The sequence below is a fragment of the Petaurus breviceps genome, unplaced genomic scaffold, assembly GCF_028583685.1.
Source record: "Petaurus breviceps papuanus isolate PSGF00001 unplaced genomic scaffold, PetGlider_PUasm1.0 90845, whole genome shotgun sequence".
In the NCBI taxonomy this organism is placed as follows: Eukaryota; Metazoa; Chordata; class Mammalia; order Diprotodontia; family Petauridae; genus Petaurus; species Petaurus breviceps.
In genome coordinates this window covers 1,320,999-1,341,869 of record NW_027187359.1, presented here as the reverse complement: position 1 = coordinate 1,341,869, position 20,871 = coordinate 1,320,999, and the positions used below count along the sequence as shown (strand labels likewise).

Here is a 20,871-nt window from a genome sequence, read left to right as displayed (position 1 = left end):
AGATGTAACTGAAAAGGTTTTTCTCCATGGGTCTGCCTCTATAAAAGTATCCCCATTTCCTTCTCTGAGCCAGGCACAAAAATAAGATGTTTGCCATCAGAGCTTATTTTATTGGTATAGCAGGATGGTAACGGGGGATGGGGAGGTAGCTCCATTCTACTGCCTCTGCTTGCTCTGATCCCATCTCTCCCCACCCATGCTAGGCAACAGGAGTTCATATTCCACAGCTAAGAATGGGCTGGAGACCAGATTGCTGCCAGGGGAACTGGCACACCTATGGCCCCCTTGCCCATCATCTCTGGCACTTGGCAGATCTCAGTCACATTCTTTCTAGCCTAAAAGTGGGGAGAGCCAGCACCCTAGAGAAAGGCTACTAGGAGAAAAACTGGGTGACTCCTAGCAGGGCCCAGACAGGGGCTCTGCCTTGTGCTCTCTGGAGGCTTCTGAGCTGGCTGTGGCAGCCAGCTCTGGGTCAGTGGGTGTGCTGCGGTGGGTAAGGGCAGTGGTAGAAGCCAGGCCCTCAGAAGTCCCCAAAGTTCACAGTGTAGGTCTCGGCTGTGGTGAAGGGGAAGGCTGTGCCTGTGGCCAGTTCTTCCTCTGGCTCCAGCTCTGGTTCTAACTCTGTGGCCAGTTCAGTCACGACCTCTGTGTAGGTCTCAGTCTCTGTCTCTGTCTCCCAGGTAGGGGCGGTGGGCGGCTGGAGGCTCCAGGGCTCTAGAGTGGTGCTCTGGGAGACGGGATAGGCAGGTGACAAGCTGGGGGTGGGGGTGGGGGTGGGACTGGCTGTGGCGTTAAGACGGCGAAGGCGCATCTGCTCACGCATCTTGATGCGGTACATCATGCGACGGCGCTGCATGAAGCGCTCTCGGGGAGTCATGGGTCGAGAAGGGTCGATGTGGGGAATGGGCCTGTTCCCATTCATTGCTAAGATCTCTCTGATGCGCTTCCAATTGGAACGAGCCAGAATGAAGTTGCACTGGGTGGCGCCAATGTCATAGTCCACATTGCAGGTCTTGGCACTAGGAGTGTAGCCTTCTGCTCGGGCTGTCACACGGTATTCACCCGGGTTCAGGATGCGCCAATAATCACCTCCAGCAGCTACAGAGAAGGACACAAGGACAAGTCATGCAACTGTCCCTGCATTCTACCTTCCCATGGTAGGGCCCCAGAACCCCAAGCCCTTCCTGGCTGCAGTATCAGACAATCAGCCGCCTCACTGGACTAGGTTTGTAGGTTAGTGGGCTTATTCCCACCCCATCTGGATAATACTGAAAAAGAAAGCTTTTCAAATCTGGACAATGCAGTAGTCACTTTTCCCCTTATTGGTGAGAACCTCAGAAATGGATAAGAACTATACCTCCCTGAGAAAAACAGGACTGGAGTTGCCATAGAGGGCAGAGGCAAAATGGGTGTCACGTTCCACATACCTGTTTTGACACCATGGTTAATGCCGCTCACAGAGATGGTGGCATTGGCAATGGGGATGCCTTGCTCATCTGTCACAACGCCTTTAATGCCTCGATGCACCTGCAGGAAGAGGCAGTTTTAGGCTTGGCCCTGAAACTGTGACTTTACAAGGGCCCACCATTCCTTTTGCCTAAGGCTCATGGCCTCATGTACTGCCTGTATGACCCAGTTCTCCAGAGCCCTGGACCCTTCTCCCAAGATTTCTCTCCCCGAAGTGTTCCCGTCCACCGTCTACTACATCCACTCTCTCCCTTGGAGGCTTTTTCAGCAGCCCACTCGAGCTTCCCCGGCTCACCTGCTCCATGAAGGTGAGCAGTGCTTCCTTGTTATTCTCCCATTCTCTGGGTAGTTCACTCTGATGAGGAAACTTGTCGCATCCCAAGTAGATAGCGAGCTCCAGACAATTGGTGTGTAAGTAACTAAAGTCATTCATACCTGGAGGTGGGGAGACAGGGACAGTGGTAACTTCCCAGAAGCCCTGCTTCAGAGCTCAGCTCGATGCTCAGGGCCCCACTGCGTGCTCAGTACTGCTGCTACTTGTGCACACAGACTTACTTAGAGGTCAGGCTAAAGTGGCCAGTGACCCAGGATAAGAATGGGTCTTGGCTTCAATGATCCCTGCAGCCCTGACAAGAATTAATCTTTTATTAGCTTTTGAGTGGAGAACAGGAGACACTTTGCATTAGAGAGTCCAGGAGCTTTGCTGTGAATTAGGGTGCTCTTGGCACTCTAGCCTAGAATGGTTTTGGGAGAGGAGATTCCTTTGGAGTAACAAAGGACTGTCAGGGGTAGAGGGGTAGCCCTCTAACTCACCCCCAGAGATAGGGAAAAGGCCTAGAATCGATTTCCTAATGTGGCCATGGAACTTGCCTGGCCTATGCCAATTTAAAGCCATGTCTTTGGGACAGTGACAACTGAACTCCAAGCAAAATGTAGGGGTGACATGCCACCATTCCTAGCACCTCTTAGATCTTCATCACTGGAATTCACCCAAAGGTTTAATGTGAAATATTTTATAAGATCAAAATGGTGTTCTCCCCCATCAGATGCTAGGGGTATCCAAGCATCAGGATACCTATCTAGCTGTAGGATGTTGAGCTTGGAGTGGTGGATATAGGCCACCAGATAGAGTTTCTTTTTAGCCATGCCTTGCTCCCTCCTCTCCCTACTACATTCCTCACTTACTTCCTGCTCTTGGATTCCACTTGGCGCCATTGACAATGCCCATGCCATTTGTGTAGTCCTGTGCTTGGCAACCCCCACGGTAGGTTTCGGTCAGGGTGAGGTGGGCTGAGGAATAGGCAATGGCAAGCCACCGGAAGATGGCATGGTCTGGTGTCTCCTGAATCTCAGATGTTTCATCCTCCTCCTCTCCACGGGCAGCTGCCAATGCTGCTGCCCTCAGCTGTTCCTGGCTGGGTGCCCGAGTCATATCATAGGGATAGGACACCAGCCGTTCACCCCCATTCAGGTTCGCACCCAAGACAAAAGGATTTTTCTCCATCCAGGCAATGATGGCACGGACTTCTACGGCTATCTGTGAGGTACAGGGGGCAAGTGAAAGCAGGGCTGGAGAGGTAGACAGATGGGTCACAGGAGATCCTGCTACTAGCCATCATAACCTAATTGTGCAGCAGAAACAAGCACAGGCCACACCCTTTTTGATGTCTAACCTTTCCTCTTTGTTTCCCACAAAACTAAACGGGATAGTCTCAATATCCCCACTGACACTGAGACTGGAAACTTTGTACCATGGAACCAAGGCTACTATTTCATCCCCTCACCCCTCAGATGGAGACTGGGGCAGGTACTGCCTAATACCACATCCCTGGCTCTGCTCTGCCCTCCAGAAGGTCCCCAGAGCCACCCTGGTTGTGCTCACTGTGGCATCAGCACTAAGGTAGCGGTCCGGGATGGGCAAGTTGTTGTTGGGCACTCGGTGGGGGACCCACTTCCTCTCCTCAGCACCCCACAGCACTGTGTTGATATCTGGGAAGTTCTCGGAGATATCAAAGCCCTCCTCAGTCCACAGTCCCAATGCCCAGTTTCCGAATTCAGAGCCCTGAAAAGAAACCAGCCTTGGTCAGTGACTACAATCTTTGCATCTTGTCCCTCTAACCCTGATTTTAAGTCTTGCAACAGATCTCTCTCTCTCTCTCTCTCTCTCTCTCTCTCTCTCTCTCTCCCCCCCTCCCCCCCTCCCTCTCCCTCTCTCTCTCTCTCTCTCACCCACACACACACACACACACACACACACACACACACACACACCCCACCTCCCTAAGTGTTTGACCCTTGGGCTCCCAACCCCACCCACCATCTGGGCAGCAATCTCATAGCCATCAGGGTTGAGTGAAGGCACCAGGTGGATCCTAGTGTCATGCACAAGACTTCGTATCCGGGGGTTTCCATCTCGGTATTCCCGGCACATGTACTGCATTAACAATAGCAGTAGCTCCCGGCCCAGGACCTCGTTGCCATGGATACCTGCTGTATATCGAAACTCAGGCTCCCCTGTGGTAGACATAAAGAAGGTCAGCAGAAGCAGCAGCTCACCCAAGGGGCTTGAAAGGCAGTATGACATAGCGAAACAGAAAACGGAAAAAGGGAAATTAAGAGTCTGAATCCTGGGCTCTGCCACTCACTTGTGTGATCTTGAGCAAGCCATAGCCTGTCGGAGCCTGTCTATTCATCTGTAAAAATGGCAGTGATGATTTCCACCTTGCCTTCCTAATAAGCTCGCAATGAGGATCAAATGAAAAGTTGGAGAGAATGCTTGGGAAACCAGCAGGCGTTTTATAAATGTGGGCATCGTTTTCAGAGGCAGTGTGATTTAAGGGAAAATACCCTGGAGAGAGGGACAGAGCTTGGGAATAATGTTTCATATGCTATGAGAGGGGTTCACTATATCATCTGTTTTAGCTTTGTTACAAGAGAGGGTTTCCATTATTGAGGTGAAACGTAGTATGTGAAAAAAAAATGAGTGGAGCTGTTGATGAAAGAAAAAAACACTCTGTATCAGAGGCCCCCAGCTCTGTTACCTGCTAGCTGTATGACTCTAGGCAAGTTACCTCATCTGAGCCTCAGTTTCCTCATATGCAAAATCAGTATAATAGCTGTCCTGCCTACCTCATAGGATTGTTGTAAAGAAAGCACTTCTTAAACCATAAAGTCAAACACGTGTGTATACACACATATGTACATGTATGTAAATACACATATATGTAAATAGATATACAGGGTGTTCCTAAAATCTTAGTCCAATTTGGGGACTCTTGTCTAGGGAGAGAAAGACAGAGAGACATAAAGATAGAGAGGGAGAGAATATACAAATATATAAGGATACGTGAAGCAGCATAGCATAGTAGATAGATAATTGACCTTGAGGCAAGAAGACCTGAATCAAATCCTCCCTCTGGTATATACTGGACAAATCATTTCACCTCCCAATTCACCCAACTTGGGGCAGGGGGCGGAGGCCCTTCCTAAGGCCAAAGGTTGTAGGGCAGAAGTTGATGGACATTCACAGAGGAAGTTATTACAGTATTTCTGTAAACCAGTGAAATCACAGCTCTGGTTCAAATAGTGTGTGTGTGTGTTTAATAAAAGATTTGGATAGAGGGACAGATAACAGTTTTCTCAAAGAAGGCTCTGGCCCCATATAAGAACAGGTATGCCCAAGAGAGTTAATGAGTTCCCCAACACTGTTAGGCTTCACCACCCATCCATGGAGCAGGGGCTAAAGGACCACTTGTTAGAAATACACAGGTCATTCTTGCTCAAGTACAGGTTGGGCTCAGTGGCCTTGTAGGTTCTTTCATATTCTAAGACGCTCTGATTTTAGAATAACCATGTGAACTGCGTCTATTGCTTATAAACAGGACCAGTGTCCAACCCAGTAGGCATCTGTCCCTTCCAAGCTTGGCCTCCAGGGGGCAATGTGGGCCCATCGTTTGAGCCAAGCAGATGGCTCCTAACTGTGGGATGGAAGGCTTCACGCTCACCCAGCTCATGTTCCCCAGGGTTGTCGGAGATTTCCATGGCATAGATCTTCAGTCCCTTGGAGCTCTTGCCTAGGCTGTAGGTGCGGGTGATCGTGGGGCATTCCTCATTCACCACCTTCATTAACTGAGCAAGGAAGCAAAACAAGTCACACTACTGTCCTCTTCTACCTGCCCAATATACCCCGTACTTACTCCTGTCACCCCTTCCCAGCATAGAAGGCAGTATACTAAGGACACCCCCACCCCCACCTCCCTAAGGCATCAGAAAAGGTAGATGAAGATCAGGGACTGCCACTAAAATACACCCATTCAGCTGAGTTGACCTGTCCTGGCCTGTGGTCCCCATTACCAGGGGCTTAGGAGGCACAGAGGGCATAGTGATACCAATGCTAAAAGTCCCTTAAAATAGTTTCTTGTATCCCAGATTGAAGCAGAATTTCCTAGTGACCCCCAAGAAAGGGGAACATGTATATGCCTACAATGCCAACCTGGGGAATCCTTGGGACATCAGTGTACAGTACTCAGGCAGAGAGGGAGGCATCTCCCCCTGGCTCCCATCAAAGCATGTACTTTTTCCAACACAGAGCCTATTTTTGGCAGGGAAATCTCAGTGCTTCCCCCTGACCTCATGGCCCATGAGCAGCTGGTGATCAGGGCCTCTCAGAGCCCACAGATGTACTAAACCAGAGGACTGGAGAAAGGACCTCATGGCAGGGATATATAACAGGGACTAGGATTCATGTGGGGACCAAGGAGCTATGGAGATTGGAGAAACGAAGCTCAGATGGAGACAGCCAGGATGTGGGAAGGTAAAACGTCGTTCCCACCTGCCTCATGTCCTTGTAGCTGTGGTGGCGGAAATCCAGGTTGTCAGTGGTCGTGACCTCATTGTGCGTGTAGTAGCTGTGGATGGCTGCAGGGGGAAAAAGGTCTTGGACCATCTCCACTACCCCTTGGTTCCCTCCACCTCTCAGTTTAAATCCCGCCTCTGACACTAGCTGTGTGACTCTAGTCCCATCACTGATCCAGCTCCCACAACTGTAAAATCTCCCCAATGACTCTTGTACCTGCAGGGTTGTTGCAAAACTCAAATGAGAATGTATATGCACCACTCTGCAAACGTTAACTGTTACTCTATTATTAGTAGCATACCCATAGAATATTTAGGGTTGGAAGTAATTTTAGAGATCTAAACTGATTTCTTCTGAAAGCCTAAATGCCTATTCCCTAACAGGGACCTCCTGGCCCAAAGGGAAATATAGTTCTGCTTCCCCAAGACCACGCTCACCAGTCAGGGGACAGCCCAGCACCTCCAGCCTCATACAGAGGCTGCCATTCCAGGTGAGTGGGTAGATACGGATGAAACGGGCCACAACAGGCTCTGGGAATTCACTCAGCACTGGCGTGTCTTTATCCACATTCCCGTGAAAGGTCTGGGGAGAGGTCTGACTCTTAGCAACACTTCTTCCCAATAGCCGGCCCACATCACCACCACCACCACATGACAACATAGCTTACAGGGAGGGAGAGAAGGGGGCAAGGGAGACAGGGGCACCAAGGGCTTGGTTTTGAGAAGGTCTGAAGGTGGCACAGGGAGGAGGGAGAGGAAAGATCTTAACACAGAGACACCCACCATCTCCTCATAGCCATTGGTGTACATCACCCAATTCTGGCTGTCATTGCTGAAACCCACGAAGAAGGTGGTGACAAAATCATCGCTGTGTGAACAGGAGATAAAATTCTAGTTAGAAGCTGTCCTCCCTCTCTGGCTTTCCAAAAGGCTCAATTTCCCCTAAGCCAGCCTGAGCTTTCCTTCTGAACCCTCTGGTTCCTGACACCAGAAGAAAGTGCTGTGGCTGACAAGTTCCATTGAGAGAGGCGATTCCCCATTTAACCTTGACTAGGCTTCTCTGGTTCCCCCTGTAGCTTAGGCCAAGCCCTAGATCTCAACAGCTGACAAGTGGTGTAGTGGGAGGAGAACGTGTGAAGGCAGAGGACCTGAGTTCTAATCCTGGGTCTTCTACTCACTTTCTATGTAATCTTGGGCAAGCCATGTGATTTTTCAAGGTCTCAGCTTCTTCATTTCCATAATGAGGGGGTCAGATGAGATGATCTCTAAGATTCTTTTCCAGTTATAAGTCTATATAAACTCTTCTGGGTCTAATTAATCTACTAACTTCTTCTTGGCTGGCTTATCTTCTACCCTACCCAATGCTCTCAATTCTATTCTATGACAGAGGAAGAAATAATCATCCATTACCACCTCTGCCCTGTTGCTACATCTTAAAGAACGCAGTTCAGTCTTAAAGAAGACACTCAGTCTCCAGCACAGTCAGTGAACAGATGGGAAAACTGAGGTTAGGGCTAGAAATCTACCAGTCTGGCTTGCTTCTTATGATGGGGAGAAGAATGAAATTTGAATCAGGAGCCTTCAAGATTCCCCATTTGCAGCCCAGATCCAGAGGGAACTCTCACTCCCCTCTCCCCGTGACTGACTTTCTGGACACCTACTGGATGGTAGAGTCACGGCCCTGGGTGATGACACCGGTGAACTTGGTATTCCTTCTCGTGTCCACCTCCAGCCACTGAACCTGGGTGTCATCTTCAGCACACCAGGCTCCATCATAGTAGTCATCCTCATTGGAGCCTGCCTGCCCAGAGAGCCAGGGGCATGGCCTGAGCCTGGGGGAGCAACCCCAAAGACCCAGACACCCAAGCCATGATGGGCAGAAGGACCAGGGAGAGGAGGGAGCAGGGGTCATGCAGTGAAGGGAGTAGATGGAACGAGTGGACACAGTGAAGACTTTCCTGGTGAGGAGGTGGGAGAGGGGGTGAAGAGAACTGGCAGCTGGAGGAGGCTAAGGACCCCAGGGGAAAGGAGGGTGCCTGAGCCCAAGGACTACACCTGTATATTCAGCCTCCCACGTTGGGCACCGAGGCCATGTCTTAGCATGGAGGAAGCCCGGATCTGGTTGTCTTCAATTCGGTGTGACTCCATCCCAATTGGTGGGCACTCTAAAAAGGAACACAGCCCCCTACATAGCCTGCAACCTCCCCCCATCTCCACCTAGTCTCTGCCTTTCCTTTGTCCTCCTCCTGGGACAGAGCTTCCCCAGGACTGGCTGATACCTTCCTGCTCCACAGAAAAGCAAAGCCTTTGGGCCAGCACTGCGCCCCCACCACACCCAAGCCTGGGTAAACAGACTCTTGTTCACCGTATGTAGCAGAGGCCCCTCCCTGTCCACCTTTCCATTTCCCAGGCTAGCTCCTGGTCACTCACTCTCTCTTTCCACTGGACTCCATTCCTCTTCTGTTTCCCAGGGTTTCTTCTTCCCTGTGGGAGACAGAGGTAAAAGCAAAACAGTGAGGGCTGTCCAGAAAGCATGGGCCTGGAAGGGAGCTTGGTCTCTGTTCATGGCTGAACTGGGAGTAGCTCCCTGCTTCCCCTCACCCCTACCCCCTTAGACAACACACACACACACACACACACACCTTTCCGATCTTTGCCCTTCTCCTCAGTCCACGTCTCATCTGGCTCCTCTTCCTTATTGCTGCCACCCTCTTTCTTAGGTTTTTCTGCAGAAGAAGGGATGGATGGGAGGGAGAGAGCCACGTCAGTCATTGTAACTCAGGGTCCAGGGAAGGGACCTACAAACAAGGTTTGTAGGAAAGGGGGTATATAGACACAAGGGTTTTGTATTTTCTTACTCAGTCTCTCTTTTTCTTCATCCGTCTCCAACTCGCTGTCTGGCTTCTGGGGCCTGGATGGCCGTAAATAATAATCCACTGGAAAGAAGAACCAGCTGTGTGCAGGGCAACAATTCCTATTTCCCAGGCTTCCACAATTTCCTCCCCTCCTTGCCCTTAAAACTTTCCTCCTTTCTTAATTCTATTCACAAAATATTTACCAAGTACCTATTAGAAGCCCAGCTCTGTGGGAAGTAACAAAGAAGACTGTGATCCTGGCCTGACCCTTAGGACTTAAGTGTGTGAACAAATAGACAACCCACTGGCCTATAAGCTCCATGACATTTTAATGGCTCATTGATGAGGCTCTATAACAGAATGGGTGAGGCCAAAGGACAGGAAAGAGTCGGAGAGATGGCTTGAATTTTCCTCTTGAATGACTGGGAAAATGGCAGTATCACTGATAGAAAATGTGGATCTGAGGGTGAGGAAAGAAAACGGTGAAGAAGGCAGTGGGGAAGGGAGGGGAAGAAAGGATGGAAAGGAAGAGAAGATGAGTGTCATTTTAGACAGGCTAAATTTAAGGAGACTGAGACATCTGAGTACAAACATCAGGCTGGAGAGACAGGCCAAAGTCATCAGAAGTCAGAAAGAGAAAAATGAGTTTCACATTATCATAAGGCACATCATGTGGTAGGATCGACTCCCAGGAGCTGTTAGATTAGATTAGATTCCACTCTCCCTGCCCTTATGTTTCTCTGTGTCCATTTACAAGGTTCATCCCAGGGCATCTCTAGCCCTTATACCTGACCCCCAGACACCTGTGAGACATAGATCCCCACTTCCCAGAGGGCAAATGAGTGTTGTAGGCGGGATAAGAGGAACAGATAGAGCTGAGACTGAGAAATGGGGAGAACAGGGTCAACATGGAAACACCAGGCATGCATACTCACTATCATCGTAGTCTGGAATCACGTAGCCATCTCCATAGTCAGGGACTGGTAGGGGCGGTGGGGGCTTAAGGCTATCTATGGAGCAGGAATCAGGAGAAAAGGGTAGTTTAGCTTTGAGTACCTTTGTCCCCTTCCTCTGAGGCTTTTCTTGCTCAGTCTTCCTGTGATTTCTTCTATTCCTTCCAACTTCCTTGCTTTTAACCTGTCCTGTCACTAGTCCTGCTTCTCCCTCCATCTCATTCCTTCTTTTCACCACCCTGCATACTCTCAATTCTATCTCCTTCCTCCTCTAGTCCCCACACCCCAAGTTCCCAAAATGAAGAAGCAGGTTCCCTGCCTGGTCTCTCCCCTGGAGGCTCTGGTTTCAGCTCCTCAGGGGGCTCTGGACGAGGTCTCTCAGTCTTCTTCCTGCTGGGAGGGGGCCTGGGTTTCTTTTGCCGTCGTACATACTCAACTGGAAAAGGAATAGAATCGGGGGTAGCAGTGTCCCTTCCAGGGGATGGGAGGCTGAGTGGAAGGCGCACTCAGGCAAAGAGAAAGGAGGCTACAGATGGAGTGCCAGGGCCTGGGATGGGGGTGGGGTGGGGAGGGTGGTCTTTCTCACAACTTGTTACACCAGGAAGAAGATGATGAAGTGATTCCATGGTCAAATCGATGTTCCCAGTCCCACAAGGGCTATTCATTCTACGCCCAGCTCAGGCACTCTAGGCACTGGTTAGTTCCGAAACTGGGGGCAGTCCCTCCTTCCCTCTCAAAGGCAGAAATCCTACTTACAGTCTTCATAGTCCTCCCTTTCGATCTGGTCATTATAATCCAATGTAGGTGGCTCTGTCTCCTCCTCTTCTGAAGAGAAAACACTGGTCACAGCCCTGCCTGGGGGACTCTAGTTACAGCATCATCACAGGCCTTCTCCAGTGATCCCAAGTGTCAAGGAGGCTAAGAGTTGGGCCTGAAGTGGGGGCTTTAGCTGAGCACACAAGTAAGTATTCTAGGGCTTGGGAGTATCTGTAGCTGGTCTTGCCAAGACTCACCTGGCTGGAACTCTCTCCTTTCCAGATCAGTATGCACTCCCTCTTGATCCTCCCAGGGTGGAAGGATGGCCCCACCTGCAACAAGGACCCAGTGAACACAAGAGGACACAATCATATCTTACTCTCGTTAGAGCAGTGGGCTACCTGTCCTTCTCCCCAGCCAAGACACCAAGGGTCCCAACCAATAGCTATATTACTTCCCCTGAGACCTAAGCATTGAGACCTCCCTGCTCAATCAAACAATCACAGAATCTTAGAAAGGTGCCATCTGGTCCAACAGTGATACTCAAAAGGAATCCTGACTATGATATATGGGATAAGTGATCCCATTCAACCTCTACTCAAGTCCATTCCACTTTCAGAGAGGCCTCTGGCTGCTCAGAGATCTATGCAGGGCATCACCCACTGCCAGAGGGACCTAAGGTGCTACCTCCACCCCTGCAGCCTCTTTCTCTGATTGGCTGGTTCCTTCCAGAAGCTCCATGTTAAGGAGGATGTCCAGGCAATCCACGTCTTTATTCCTCTCCAGGTTGCACTTCTGACTCTCCTCCATAAGACTTTCTCTGCCATTTTCCCCTTCCACCACGGATACCTTCACCATCTCATCCACCCCCTTTCAGCTCCTTTTTATATGTTATCTTCCCCCTTTAGAATGTAAGCTCCTTGAGGGCAGGGACTGTCTTTCTGCTTGTGCTTGTATTCCAAGTGCCCAGTACAGTGCCTGGCACATGATGTTATTTAGTCATTTTCAGTCACTTCTAACTCTTTGAGATCCCAATTTCTACCCCTTTTGGGGTTTTCTTGGCAGAGATACTGGAGTGGTTTGCCATTTCCTTCTCCAGCTCATTTAGAAAAGAGGAAACTGAGGCAAACAGGGCTAAGTGATTTGCCCAGGGTCACACAGCTAGTAAATGTCTGAGGCCAGATTTGAACTCAGATCTTCCTGACTCCAGGTCTGGCACTCTATTCATAGTGCCATCTAGCTGTCCTCTGGCGCAGTGGAAGCCATTAATAAATGCTTCTTGACTTGATGTGACTTGGCTATTCACCAATGCAAAGTGACCCAGAGCCTTGGGTTTGGAGTCAAATGACCCCAGTTTGGCCACTTAACCTGTTGCCCAAGTAACCTTGGGAAAGTCATTCAACCTTTCCCTCAAGGCTCTCAGTTTCCTTATCTATAAAATGAGGAAGTTGGACTACATCATTTCTACAGTTTCTTCCAACTATAAAGTCCTCTGAACCTTAGAAATTGCTGAAAACTGAGTGTTGCATCTCTCATCTCCAAGCCAAACTCCACAGAGCTGCTGAAGTGATTTTCCTAAGGCACAGACAGGTCTGACCAGGTCATCCTTCCTACTCAACAATCTCCAGTGGCTCCTATTTATTACCTCTAGGATCAAATATAATTCATTGGCCCAGCATTTAAAGTTCTTTACAACCTGGACCCCTCCTATCTCGCCAGGATTTTAACACATTTCTCTCCTCTATAGCCAACCACATTGGCTTACTAGCTGATTTTTACACATGACCCTACATCTCCATGCCTTTGCACTGGTGGTCCCCCATGCCTGGAATTCTCTTCCTCCACATCTCTGCCTTTGGGAATTTGTGGGTTCCTTCAACACTGAGCTCAAGCATTAATTTCTGCAAAAGGCCTTTTCTGGTCCCTTTAAGGACTAGTACCTACCCTCTAAGGTTACTTCATGTCTATATGGATGTATATGAATACATGTATATGTGTTTACATATATATATGTATATTTGTGTATGCAGATTGAAATATCTTCTCTCCCCTGTTAGAATACAAAGTCCTTGAAGACAGGGATTGTTTTGTCTGTCTTTATATCTCTAGTGTTTAGTACAGTGCCAGGCTCATAGTAAGCACTTAATAAATGTGTTTATTGACTTACTGATTAATTCCATGATTCTATATCTTTAGCCCAAGCGGTGCCTCTGACCCTAGGCAGTGCTTTCAAGAACTCATCAGAGGGAGGAATAACAAGGCTCCAATGAGCTGTCCATAGTATTCACTCCTTACTCCTTCCCTGGTCTGATCCCTGAGAGCAGGGATCAGCCTTAGTTCTGAGGAAGAAGGGGGAAATAAACAGTCCCTCAGGGGCACCAAGATGAACTGCTCGCTCATCCTACTTCTGGGATGTGCTTAGGTCATTCTCATACAGGACAACTGGACTGGAAAGATACTCCATGAGGGTATCACACAAAGGCCATGAGCCTGGGATGAATGGAATTGAGGTAGGCAGAGGCAAGACCCGCAGGGCAAGAGACTGATAGACAAGGTGGGGCTACAAGCATGGAAATCACTTTTTCTTTGTAGAATTGTTGCCTAAGAACCGATAAAATAAAATTTACATGATGACTGTAATAAGGCAAAAAAAAAATCATTGAAAGACATCAGAGCTGTGATCAATGTAGCTATCCATCTTGGATTTAGATAACTGTAAGGTGAAACATGCCTGTCTTCTTGGTACAGCAGGAGGGAACTTCAGGTGTAGAATGAGCCAAATAACATCAGACACAGTCAAAGTATCATTTTTGCCAACCTGGACTTTTGTTATAATGAAACGTTATATTGGGAGGGAACTGACAGTGATGTTAAAAGAAAAATCACATTAATAAACCGTTTAAAAGAAATGAGGAAAAATTGCTGCCAAAGCTTAAAAGGCCTCTACGACTGTATGGGTTGGGCAGAGGGGAGGGTTAGGACTAGAGCCATGGTGCTGAAGTTCAGGTTCATAGAGGGCCAGAAACCCCAGCCGCCCACCTCTCACCCCAGGCTCTGGAACTTCCCTGAGTAGGATAAGAGATGATTCCAATGAGATAAAGAGATTATAATCTCCTTGAGGGCAGACAGAATTCCATTTTTGTCTCTGTATCCCTAGCCCCTAGCACATTTCTTGGCACAGAGTGGACTCAATAAATATTTGCTGAACTACATTGATGGTGGGTGAAGGGTGGGGGTTAGGGAGAAGGGACCATTCATGTGTGGTGGTGCAGAGAGATAATATTTCCACTTTAGACACTGCTGACTCCCCTTGCCCTTTCCTTGTCCACATCTGTGTCCTCATCATGCTTTCACCTTCACCCATACCCTCAGCAATGGGTAAGAGAGCTCTGGCTCACCATAAGACTCCTCAACCCCATATGGCTATTCTAGGTCTAGCACTGACCTCTTTCTGTTTCCTCATCTGGGTAGATCTCCAGGACTGGAGGTGGGGCTACAGGCCTCTCCAAGTCCTCCACATAAAACTGGGTGGGACGACTTTTCCCAGTGGGGGGCTTCTTGGTGGTCTTGGGTCGTTTCTCCTTGGGTTTCTTAGTTGCCTTAGGTCGTTTCTCCTTGGGCTTTTTAGTCGCCTTTGGGGGCTTCTCCTTCCCCTTCCTGGTGGGCTTTGGGGAGTTCTCCAACGGTCTCTTTGTGGGCTTAGGACCTTTATCTTTCTTCCCTTTCTTTCCTTTGTCTTTGGCCTTTTCAGGAGGCACTAGGGAGGAAGGAAAGAATACTCCATTATCAAGATGATATAACCAGGGCAAAAAAGTTCATTCAGTTTCCTGGCCCCTAAAAACCTGAAACTACAGAGGGGAGATAAAGAAGTTCCCAAAATGGAGAGACTGAGGAACAGGGGTACCACCGCGTCTCTTCTGCTTCCTTAACCCCGTCTAGCACCCAGGCTTAGAAATGCCACAGCTGCTCCTTCTAGACACCATCTCTGGGAGTGTAAGTCCCATGAAAATTGTTCCTGAAACTTTGGCACTGATATCTTAGAAAGGAAAGAAGAGTGATCCTGTTCTGCTACTATCTATGATCCAGAGGAAAAGTGAACAAGAATAGGGAGACAGAGAATCCTGGGAGTCTAAAAAGGAAGTATGATACTTCTTGCATTGAAATTAATTTAAATGAAGAAACTAAGCACATTTTATTGTTTATATTGATAATTAATGTTGCTCATAATTTTTTTCAGTTATTCTACCTGTTTCCATGTTTTTTTTACTGTCAAGAGTAGATGGAGGTTAAAGGGAGAGGGAGATTGAACAAGGTAAGGAGCCACTTACAGGAACAGGGATGGAGCTAGCTTATGGGGAGAGAATCTTCTCAGTGTCCTCTTAGCCACTTCAGAGAGGTCTGCAACCTCTCCCCATGTGGGGCTGAAGCAAAGGGAAGGGTGGGAAAGGGGGCAGAAGGAGAAATAATCCAAGGTGGGGGTGGAGGAGAGGGAGAACAGATAAGAAAAGCAGAGCGAATTTAATGTATATCGTCCATGGAGAGGGCAGATATGTCATAGATGTATTCTGATAGGAACATGATGCATGGTGTAGTAGAAAGAGCCCCAGATTTAGAATTAGAAGATGTGAGTTCAAATCCCAGCTATGCTACAAGATGCTTCACTTTTCTTAGCCGAAGTTTCCTCATCTATAAAATTAGAGGGTTAGACAAAGTTATCTCTAACGTAGACCTAGAGCTGGAAGAGACCTAAGAAGTCAACTAGTCCACATTCTTCATTTTATAGATGAGGAAACTGAGGTCCAGAGAAGTTAAGGGATTTGCCCAGGGTCACATACGCATCTTTCTGGGTCTGGGGAAGCCCTGTGAGAGCCAGTGGGCAACTCCTTTCACAATATTTGGAAGCAGGATCATGGTATCAAAGAATGGTAGAGCTGGAAAAGCCATTTACTCCAGTCCCTCTCACTTTACAGATGAGGAAACTGAGGCCCAGAAAGATTGAGTGCCTTTTCCAAAGTTGCATGTCTAGTTAGAGTCAGGGCAGAAACTAGAGCCCAGGTCTGACTTCCAAGTCTATTGTTCTTTGCATTGTTTCACACTAAGTAGGAAGGGGACTGGGTCCAGGTAGTAAGTTTGGTATGAGGTCCAGTAGTGGTCCAGGTAGTAAGTTTGGTATGAGGAAGTCTTCTCTTACTCCATACAATAATACTAGGTGATACAATGATACTAGCAATACAATAATACAATAATAGCTAGGATTGATACAGCACCTACTGTGCTGGGCAGTACTAAGTGTTTACTTACAATTGCACTAAGTTACAATACTATTATTACTAAGATAATATTTACAAATATTATCTCATTTGATCCTCACAACAACCCTGTGAGGTAGGTGCTATTATTTTGCAATTGAGAAAAATAAGGCAAAGAGAAGTTAAGTGACTTCCCTAAGGTCACACAGCTAGTAAGTGTCCAAGGCTAGATTTGAATTCAGGTCTTCCTGACTCCAGGCCCAGTGCTTTATCCATTGCGTCACCTAGTAGCCCATACCCAGGAGCTCACTGGACAGGGATGAAGACAGTGCTGTATTAAGACAGCTGCCACTGATCTGTGGACATTCTGCTGGTACAGTAAATTCCAAATGGCTGGGATGAGATAGTCACATGAATTGGACACTGCCAGGCAGATAGAAACTGCAAGGAAATGATCACTTTAAGGAGGGATGGGGGGGGGGGAAGACTAGCTGTGGGGGGAGGGTCCAGTGAAGAGAAGCTAACCAGTTAATCTAGAGTGGTAGCTGAAAAAGACAAAGTCTTATAATAGGGAACAAAGAGGGGTGGGGAGAAGGGAGAGAGAATTGCTTTGGGGCAAAATTCCCAGAGAATAAGAGTGAGAGAGATCTGTCTTCTATGGTCCAAAGAAGCCTATAGGAAAACACTGACCCAGAAAAAGCTCAGCCACTTATAAGGAAAGGCTGGAAGTGCTGCCGGGAATTTCATCCAGACCAAAAAAAAAAAAAAAAAGAGCTAATACTGGAAGACTAAAGAAAAATAACCAAAAACCCAGACGGCAACCTGGGAGGGGAAAAACAAGGGAAACAGAAATGACCAAAAGCACTGTGGGGCAGGGACCTGGGGGTGAGGGATGAAGGGAGATGGAGACTGGCCAAAAGCTTCAAGGACAAGCCATCCAGAACTGGGGGTGGTGCTGTTGGGCTGGGGAAGCAGCACTGGATAAGGTGAGCAGTAAGTTGGGGAAGGATCAAGACCTCTGGGTTCCTGCTCCAGCCTCTACAGGTGGGAAGGAATCCAGGAAAGAGTAAGAGGAGTCTGGAAGAATGGAACATTTTAGGAGGTTGAGAAGGCCTCAGGGGGTAGCATTATTGAACTCCAGAAACACTGAACTTGAAGTTAGGGGACCTTGGAAACTAGTTATGTAAACTTGGGACCAGTTCACCTCCTGGAAGCTCAGCTTTTTAAGTTGAGAGGTCATAGTAAATGATCCCTCAACCCCCTCTCAGCCCTAAAATACTCAGAATCACTGAAATGAAGTGGGAAGAGTGAAGTCAGCTATATGGCTAGGTCTGTTTCATCACTCTGGTCAGGGTTTCTTGTGGGCAGCAGAGGGAAGAGTGGGAGAAAATGCTGGAAAATAAGAAAAAAGGGAATTTGAGGATAAGGTTTGTGGGGGAAAGAAAGAATAGAGATGCTGACCAGTAACATTTATGTGGCATATACATGTTTACAAAGTACTTTCTTTAATGATGACTCTGGCTGAGGAATGGTGTAAATATCGTCATTTTATAGATTTTGCTCAAAAGCTCAAAAAGGGCCAATAGTTGGTTGATCCAGGGTCACACTGCTGGGACCCAAACCCAGGTCTTCTGACTAGAAAACCTGTTTGCTTTCAATTATACCATGCTACCTCAAACACTCCTAAACCAGGAAATCAGAACTTGGTTCCAGAATTTCCAGCCCCAGCCAATTCAGAATGATAAAGTAGGACAGAATCATTTTGAGAAGCACACACTGGATCTGTAGTTCAAAACCCAGGCCTGCTCCTTATCACTTGGATGACCTCAAAACTTAATTTCCCAATCTCAGTTTTCTCTTCAGTGAAATGAGGAGGTTACCTAGATGATCTCCTGATCTCAGTCTGGTCCAGTCATCTGGCCATCGTAACCCAAGAGGGCCTCAGTCTTCACACCTGCCTTTCTTTCCCGTTAAGATGATTTTTCCCCCAAGCAAAACTATTCATTTGTTCCTAGAACGTGAAGTCCAGGTGCTCAATATAGTTTAGGGGGAGGGAGGGACTTCCACATAGGTCTTTTGTTTAGTTTTCTTTCATTATAAGATACTGTTGCAATAGGATGGGGGACGGGGCATGGGGAGGGCCATCTTTCAGACCACCCATAAATTGATTGAAGACTGAGGACTAAGGGTGCCTGACTGACTACTCAGGCACTAGGCAGGAAGAGGTATGTGTGACCTCTGACTCCAAAAAACAATGTTTGTATTCCACAAAGAAGTTGGGGAATGATGAGTTTGTAGGAAACCCCTCAAAGGCTCTTAGCACAGGTTACCTAAGTAGAGAGCTCCAAGGCACAGAGGCAGAGGGCTGTCTCGGATGTCAAGCCCAGAGAAGATGAGAGTCCTCAGGGACTGGGAAGGTTGTGAGTGTTGAGAGAGGTGTGGTCGGTACCAAGGACCAAGTGTCTGAGGACACTTCTTCCCAAAGCCTCCCCGATGAGGGACCCTGGCCCCAAAATGAAGGGAAAAGAGCTCATTGCTGCGCGGGCTCGACCTGTTTGGGGCCGTTCTACGTACTATCTTGGGGATAAGCATTTAAAATGACTTGGTGTGTAGAGTCTTCTCTACACCACTGCCCTTCTCCTTCCCGGAGTCCCCTGCTCCCCCACGCCTCCCGTGCTCCTCCCTCTCTCCCTTCTATTCCCCCCACCCCACCAGGGCACGTGGCTGATGCCTTTCGGTTCTCCATTCCATCTCCCTCCCGTGGCCTCTGTAACTCATCTGGGGCAGGCTGCCGTCCCCCCCACACCTTTCCAAGGAAGCTTACCTTCTTTTCCTTCCACTCCGGTGTCTACAGGCTTCTTACCTCCTGCTTTCCCTTTCTTGGCACTCAGGGTGGTTTCAGGGAGCCCCTGCTCCACTTCCTTCCCCTCTCCCTCTCCCTCCTCCTTCCGCTGGGGGTCCAGCTCCTGAAGGAAGCCTTGCAAAAACTCTTCGATCTCGTCGTCGGTTAGCACTGTCTGGGGCTTCCCTCCAGGGCACAGTGTCAGCAGCCCCAGAAGGCAGCAAAGCAGGGGCAAAAATGGGGTCCCTCGAGGGCTAGGGCGAGCCATAGCCACCAGCTCCCCTTCTCCCTAAATGCAGCACTACTACTAGGGAATCCGAAGTTACCACCGGGATGGGAGGAGACGGAATGGGATGGGACGGGGCGGGGCTGGGCGAGAGAATCCAGAGCCCTGAGTTCCGATTTGGAAGGACTCGGGCACGAGCCGGGGGCGGCCAAGCCCCCAGTCTCCTATTCACTGTGGGGAGTAAGGCGCGGCTCCCCAGCTGGGCAGGTGTGAGGCGCCGGGGCGGCCGGGCGGCAAGCCGCTGCGCGCCGGGCTCGGTTCGGCAGTGCGCTGCGCTTGGCTGCGCTCCGCTCTGCGTTCCTGAGTACGGCAGTGCGGGGGCAGCCCGGTCCTTTGGAGGCGCCGAGTAGAATAGCGGTCCAGGCAGAGCCAGGGTTTCTGGAGCCGGGGAAGGAGGAGGTTAGGGGAGAGGGAGGAGGAGGAGCCGGAGCCGCCCCCCGGAGGAGGCTGCAATGGGGGAAACTAGCGTTCGGCCCAAAGAATGTCAGCTCCGGGAGAGGGTGGGCGGGCGCGTAATGTGGAGCAGACGGCGGCCCCGGCTTTGGCAGAGTTTGGCGGCTTTGAAGATCCGTAGACATCACCCGAAGAAAAAGTCTTCAGCAGGAGCCTGGTCTACCGGGAGGCGGTTCCCAGTGCCCCCTGACTGAGCCACGAACACTTCCCTGCTTAGGACCCCAGGGCGGACTTCACTCCCTCCACCCCCTCTGGAACAGCCAAGTCAACCCTAGCCTTGCCTCGGTTTGGCGGCTTGGGTTCAGCCCTGCCCCTCCTGCCCCGACCCAGCTGGAGCGGCCGCCCTGGAGCCAAAACCGAGGAAAACTAGCCCCACCCCCCACCCCCCGCCGCCCCGACATCCCTCTCCTCCAGTCCCAAACCCTAGTCTGGCCCCTGGAGGGAAGGGGAGAGAGCCTTCCTGATGCCATGGGTGCGAATGCTGAGTTTTGAAGACCTTAGACTTGACTTCAAATCCCTAGGTTGTTACTACCTGTGCGATCTCGAGGAAATCATTTTCCATTTATGAGCCTCAGTTTCCTCATGTCTTCAAAAACTAGATGATCTGCATGCTCCCCAACAACTTTAAATCTATGGTTGTCCGGTCCGAAGAACCGACCGTAGGGAAGAGGATGGTCACTACTGTTTGGGTGACCCAGCTTCTGGGTGACCAGAAGCAAACGGAAAGGCTCAGGGTCTTCAAAGAAAGGCTCCGGCCAAAGCTGGATGTAGGTAGGTCTTGGCAAGGCAGACTGTAGCCTAGAGTGAAAGAAGAACAGTTTAATGGTACTTTTTATGAGCTGATTTTGTTAGGTGGTTAGAGCAATGAACTTGGAGTTAGACAACCACAGATTTAGAGCTGGAAGGCGGTTTAGTAGCTTATAGTCTAACAGTGACTCTCCAATTTTACAGATGAGGAAGGTGAGGTGACTTGCTCAAGGTCTCACAGGTAGTAAATGACAGAGTCTGGATTCGAATACAGGTTTGTTGACTATAGGATTTGAGAACCGACGGTGCTAGGATTTGAATGTAGAAACTTTTCCCACTGTACCACTCATGTCATGAAAGGAGCCTTGTTGGAAGATTCTTGAAGCTACTTAGATTTTTCTCTACCAAA

General features: G+C 49.0%; 1 protein-coding gene across 3 annotated transcripts; it reads right to left on the bottom strand.

Moving 5' to 3' along the window:
* Positions 1–89: 89 nt before the first annotated feature.
* Positions 90–19,986, bottom strand: AEBP1 (AE binding protein 1). Of its 3 annotated transcripts, none has more exons than XM_069071867.1 (21): positions 18,998–19,986; positions 14,331–14,642; positions 11,143–11,217; positions 10,886–10,954; positions 10,449–10,565; positions 10,112–10,186; positions 9,180–9,257; positions 8,964–9,047; positions 8,752–8,805; positions 8,377–8,486; positions 7,983–8,122; positions 7,105–7,189; positions 6,760–6,904; positions 6,299–6,384; positions 5,472–5,595; positions 3,785–3,981; positions 3,350–3,529; positions 2,653–3,004; positions 1,763–1,902; positions 1,428–1,527; positions 90–1,098 (listed from the first exon to the last, which is right to left on the bottom strand). In XM_069071867.1, the coding sequence occupies exons 1-21, from the start codon at positions 19,242–19,244 to the stop codon at positions 521–523; spliced, it is 3,348 nt and encodes a 1,115-aa protein (XP_068927968.1). In that variant the 5' UTR covers positions 19,245–19,986; the 3' UTR covers positions 90–520. The 3 variants fall into 3 exon arrangements, with proteins under 3 accessions (XP_068927968.1, XP_068927967.1, XP_068927966.1); XM_069071866.1 differs by having other exon boundaries at positions 10,886–10,951; positions 18,959–19,984; XM_069071865.1 differs by having other exon boundaries at positions 18,959–19,983.
* Positions 19,987–20,871: the final 885 nt, after the last annotated feature.